The sequence below is a fragment of the Pocillopora verrucosa genome, chromosome 11 (assembly GCF_036669915.1).
Source record: "Pocillopora verrucosa isolate sample1 chromosome 11, ASM3666991v2, whole genome shotgun sequence".
NCBI lineage: Eukaryota > Metazoa > Cnidaria > Anthozoa > Scleractinia > Pocilloporidae > Pocillopora > Pocillopora verrucosa.
In genome coordinates this window covers 11,417,876-11,423,875 of record NC_089322.1, presented here as the reverse complement: position 1 = coordinate 11,423,875, position 6,000 = coordinate 11,417,876, and the positions used below count along the sequence as shown (strand labels likewise).

Sequence of the window (6,000 nt, the reverse complement as noted above, 5' to 3'; positions counted from 1 at the left end):
GAAATAAACAGCACAGTTTTGCTAAATAAAATAAAAGTTTAACAAGTGTTTGATGTCTGATGACATTTGGAAACAAAGGTTGATGGTAATCAACCGCAAAGGAATTGGTTCAAAATTGAGGACAACATACATAATTTCCACAAGCTAACAAAATACACACATGCACTTACACATGTGCAAACTTCTCAAATTCTTACTGAATGACAGATGCACAGCTGCTACCATTATGTTTCGATATTATCGCAAACTATTTGCTGTTTCTTATCTACTTTAATAGGAAGATATTACCAAATAAAGAAACAAACAAACAAATTATCGCAGAATAAAGGAAAGTTACAAAATAACAATGAAAAATGAAATCGCGATCAAAATTAAATCCATAAATCTGGAAGAATGCTGGTTGCCTGTTTTTTTTTTCCTTTGAATTTCTCCCAAGTCCAAGTTCTCCCTCTGTTTGCAAAATTTCCTGACATTATGACTTTTCCCAACAATATGAAAGCGTCTTATTCAGTCTCCACCTTAAGTTCTTAATCCAGGGCAGCACACGGTGGCACATCACTCCCTCTACAATCCCAAATATGCTTCTGTGATTAGTGACTGATAGTGGGATTAAAATTATAGACCAATAAACATAAGGTCCTCAAGGCGTAATGTCGTCTTTGAAAAGTAATGAAATGATGAATGCATTATCAGTTATGATAATGAGGTGTCACCGACAATATCGTTCAGCCCGAGCTACAGAAGGCCTTTTAAAATAGACAGAAACAAAACAAAACGATACAAATGAAAAAAAGGTTTAAAGAAATATGTTTTTCATTTTGTTACGAGTGTTAGACAGAGATATTTGAGTCCCCATGAAGAATATAATCATAGACCTTCGGATTTCGCGCCCTATTACAGAGCTAGGCCATTGCTACCTGTAGGTTTATAAGTGACACACGTCTCGCATGTTGCTCGGATCGACAATGTCGAAAGCGTCGTGTAAGTGATAATTGGTGAATTCGCAATTACCTTTGCGAGATCCCCCTTAATATAAAATGAGTTCGCCCCCAAGTCATTCAACATCAAGTTACGGGGCGAACTTGCAGGGGTGGTAGTGGGCGATTTTGCATTGGGGCGAATTCACCATAAACCGTGTGGGTTTTGCCTTCATTCGTTTGTCCTCATGATTAAATCTCGCTGAAATTCATTCAGGCATCCCTGAATTCTGGCCACCTCTTTAGAAGTTCCTCGGAACACAAAAAGGATAAAAAGAAATGCAGTCAGTTTTCGTTGCGTCATTTGCACTTCAAAATATGAATACCATCTACATCAAAACTGTCTTCAAATATTTTCATTACCGCTGAAAATTCAAAAGCAGGCCCAGCCTTAATGATAAACCTGTTAGTCCTCTAACATCGTATTTCAAGTAGTTGATTGCCAATAATGCACTGACCTTCTCTTTACCTATTCCATTTTGTTTACCGGATGGAAGTAATGAAGAGATAAAGACCAGCTGAAGGATGAGAATTTATTTGATTTTAGTTCCACTGCCATAAATAATAAGCCCTCTGGAGGAAAAATATATTGAAAGCTCAAACACTCTATCAAGTGTATTTGAAATGCCTTTTTTTCTGCTTATGGCTGGCGTCGAGGGTGCGCTCTGATTGCCTACTCAAACTCCGAATATCCCAGTTATTCACCTCGACGAAACTTTGTACGTCTCATTTGAGTTAAAAGGAAATTTTTGGTCCCTCGTTTCGATAGGCACGAAGAGCTAACAGTGAAATGCACTATCAGTGGAGAACTTAATATGGGTTTTTAATACAATGTACATAAACAATTACCGCGCTTCTGATTGGCTGAAAGCGATTGCATTCTCGTGTAACACGAGTGCAAATTACAAACAGCGCGCACACTCTTTAAAAATTTCTTGACTTTCTGTGACGTTTATTCGTGTACATTATTAACAAATATTAAAATGATTTCTCTTGCAATTTGGTGCAATAAGCACTTATAAATTTTTGAAATATGCCGAACGGGTTCGCGCAATTTTTTTGGTGTCTTCGAAAAATTTTCTTGCGCTGATTAAAATTTTAAATAAGGGAACACTGGAACTGGCTGTCGTAATAGAAGAGGCTTCATGACCAGAAGTTGCTTTGAAAATATTAGAGTTTACAACGGCGTCCTACTGTATCATAGCCACCTCTCAAGCGAAGGGGCTGCAATCGTGTGGTTTCACGCGGGAATCCATCTGGGATGGGACAGTGGGACGGATCTAACCAGTAGGAGAGTCTCTACACGGCTGAGTAGTTTAAAATTTTAAGGTCAACGAGCGAAAACACTTAGAGCGCCTTTTGCGAGAGCCACACTGCTAAACTCTACGCCGTCTGGGACGACACGGCAGTGACGAAAATCTGGGTCTGTAAGCGCCAGCAAGCTGAGGAAAACAGCATACCATATCTCCGAGGCAATTCCTTCGAAGACTACGATCTATTATTTCCGAGCAATGTCGAGTGTGATGTATCAACCAACAATGTGAAATGCAGCGTAATCAATCTTACGCACATTTATTTTCTTTACAATTTTTACATAAGACTAGATCAAAAAACAAATGCATTAACTCAGAAATACGCTAATATATTTTTTAGACAAACTATAACTCGGCTATTAATAATGGTTAAATACGATATCAAAACGTAGGAACGTAGTCAAAAGTTTGTCTTATGCACCTTTTATAAAGAAATTTTCGTAGCTCAACCAATTCATATCAAGACAAACACGAAAAAGTCTTGGCAGCTAATAAGTATCTAAAACGTTTGAACTCAAAGCCTTCGCACGTTCAAAAGACTTTATTGACTAAAATGAACGCAAGAGTGACTACGTTCTATTTCATACTTAGCAGTTTGCTTTTGACAGAGCCCCTCTAAAATTCTTCCTGCGAACGGCATGAATTTTGGTAATAGTTTGCAGGCATTCAAACAATTCCCCCGAAGACTTTGTATGATATGACAAACCACGAACGGATAACCTGTGGTGCAGACTGAGTGACTGACCAAGCCCGGAGACATGGGTTGCTCTCGTGCTGCGCCCATGGGGAGTCACTTCAGCGGTTACGCGCCACACTTCACCCCTTCCATTGTGCTCAACGTCTCCTAGAACACGAGAATTTAGAAGGAATTTATATCCGTTGACTACAAGACGCAGTCATCAAGCATCTTACGGGAAGGTTCTACGCTTACTATAAATGATTTTTCCTAAAGCAGTCCGTTGTAACACCATTAACAGTTGCCTGAGAACAGAGAGCTTGACTACGAATGAAAAACCGTTTAACAAGGTTAAATCAGGTAAGTGTAACTTTGCACATCTTAACGGCTTAAATATTCTTTACAAATAGATTAGGAGGTCCTCTAAAAGAAATGCTTTATCGTGGTCACATTTCTTTCTGAAAACATTGCGGTAAAAATTGTTCATTAAATTCCTAGTACTGTGTTAAAATAATGGAACAATTTCTACCTGGTTAAGTTTGCAAACACAAGGCTGGTGTCATTGCCCTCTGGAGGTCGTCTCTTGTTATAGCGATGGTGAGACCTTGACGACTGTTCAGAACCAGCCTGTCTTTGCTGAGCTAGCATCTCTACGGAAAATCAAAATACAGCCGTAAGAAATACATTCAATCAGTATTCTTGAATTACTTGGGAATCTTATGCCACGCAGGTTCAAGTTTTGAAGTAAATTGAGCGGTGTCAAAGCATTCCATTCAGTGCTTTCGTTTTTCGCTCTTTTCACAATGTTAATATTCTCAGCTGGTCTTTGTCTTCTACTGCCATCTTTCACACGAGTCAAAAGTCAGATTTCCCGGTTGCCCCGAACAAGAACTAATTCTTACATATTACAACTGCCACTAGTGTAAGATGGAGAATGATAGCAGTGGTTGAATACAATACCATTATAAATCTCTTCTTCTTGTCTCTGATTGTAATCTAACACCAATCTCTTGACCTCTTCCTGTTCCTGTTGTTCAGCCATTTGTCTGTCCCGGATGTTTGCCGCCAGACCAGAACTAAGAGGAATCTGAAGATCTGTTCATTCGGGGAATAAAAACCTTATTATTGTAAGGATCCTCTTATTATAAAGACTACGTCGAGTTCTATAGGGCAGCATTGGTGAATTGCCCTTATACGTTAAAATATACGACTGAAGATATACATAAATAGACGGCTGAAGCAATAGCAAAATGGAGCAGAAGCAAACACTGAACAGCCACTGATTTCACTAATTATTAATTAAAAAAGGTGTGTTGCCAGGCATTTCTACAGGCATTTTCAATCTAATTCTACGGAATAATAGTTCGGGTCTTAAGCTCAAAAACCAGTTAATTCTATGTCATTTCCTAGTATTGCATTTCAAAACTCGATTTTGAATGAGACCCAGCAAACAAAATCAAACTTTTTGGGCCCTTAAAAGATAAACGAGGAAAAGGGCCCAGCTAGTAACCAAGTTAGATAATAAGATAAGACATTTTGTCAGTCTGAGCTCGGCTGCTAAGGTAATAACGTATTCTTTAAGGTATGTGCCATTTCAATAGAATCACGGAAGTGAAGAACCTTAGTATGAATCCAAACTTGAAACGCGCTACAACTTTTAGATAAATAAATATAACTCTCACGAAAAGAACTTGCTTGCCTTTAAATTGTTGTTTATTTCCCTTTTTCAGCATGACAACAAAGTTTAGGTTTTCGCTCTCTTCAGTCAAACTGTTGTGACGAGCTCTCTGTCCTTTCAGGTGCATTGGAACTGCTACATCCAAACTCGGCACCTGAGAGATAATAAAGCGAATTAGGGCGACAACAAAAAGAGAAAGAAACAGCAACAGCACAACTGCAAATGGTTCAGTTATGGTCTCTTTGAGCCTTGCAGATAACACCAATTTCTTCTAACCTTGAAAAGCCCGCTACAATACCCGTTTACAGTTTGTCTTCTCGCCATTTGTCATCTAACAGGGTAACCAATATGGGATAGGGAAGGAGGAGAATATTACCGTACTCGAAAACGCGAAAACATCAATCGTTGAGTCAGAAGCAGAGAAGACTGACAAAATCAAAAAAAGATGACACATGTAACTTTAATTACACTTTCTACAGGCTTGGTAGGTAATTGAGCAAAAGGTGGAAAGATAAAAGGACAGTGCAGCTGGTGTTTGCTTCATTCTAAATACCTTGGGGTTTTCTTCCCGGCGATTCTGAATGTCATCTAACATCAACTTATCAAAGGCTGCAAGAAACGCCTTGTCTTCGACGGTTTGTTCCTGCTTTGGAGGACTAAGGACTTTCACCTGCAGGAGAAGGTCATGGAACGTAGTAAGGTTCACACTTCTCAACTAAGAAAGTAGGATGATCGCAAAATTACATAAAAATCGAAAAATCTACCCGACGTCTTTTAGAGCAAACTTGGAGAAACACACGGCTCAACTGTTTTATTCTTTAAGGAAGACGATGAAAAGGAAACAGTAGCCTAACCCTACTTTGCTGGTCGAACGGCTCAGACGTTTGGGGTCTGACCTGCTGATAACATCTATTTGACCATAAACAGTTGTTACATCTCAGACTACTATTTTTGAACAGAAGTTATTCAGAATTTGAAGCATTTACGGCAAAACACCTTGTTCATATCCACATCATTTATGTCCACTTCAGTAATTTCTTTATCATTTTCCGTCCCATGGGTACCACGTCCCTCATCGTCTTCTTCGTCTTCACCTTCACTCTCCCCAGTCTCACTGTGTTCATCTTCTTCGCGCAGCATAGGGGACTGGCAAGGAGAGTTACTTAGCGAGGCAGCTGGAGATTCTGTGACAACTTTGCTGTAAGACATGCTAGGAATTGGCATTGGAGTTGAATCGTGTTCTGGGATGTTAGTGTCTTGCTCAATGGGGGTGGCTTTCTCTACAGAGAAATGAAACAACAGCTTGAATCAGCCATATTAAACATTGATTTCACGGCCTTCATTGGAATAAAGTGC

The 6,000-nt window shown here is 39.2% G+C and overlaps 1 protein-coding gene across 2 annotated transcripts in view; it reads right to left on the bottom strand.

The window, feature by feature from the left end:
• Positions 1–2,719: 2,719 nt before the first annotated feature.
• LOC131782880 (regulator of nonsense transcripts 2) overlaps positions 2,720–6,000 on the bottom strand; it is a 28,157-nt gene continuing 24,876 nt past the window's right edge. For both annotated transcript variants that reach the window (XM_059099621.2, XM_059099622.2), the window contains exons 30-35: positions 5,641–5,924; positions 5,198–5,314; positions 4,666–4,798; positions 3,927–4,061; positions 3,496–3,616; positions 2,720–3,134 (exon numbers count right to left, since the gene is read on the bottom strand). In XM_059099621.2, the coding sequence (XP_058955604.2) occupies positions 3,125–3,134; positions 3,496–3,616; positions 3,927–4,061; positions 4,666–4,798; positions 5,198–5,314; positions 5,641–5,924 (800 nt within the window). In that variant the 3' untranslated portion in view covers positions 2,720–3,124. The remainder of the gene's footprint in view (positions 3,135–3,495; positions 3,617–3,926; positions 4,062–4,665; positions 4,799–5,197; positions 5,315–5,640; positions 5,925–6,000) is intronic.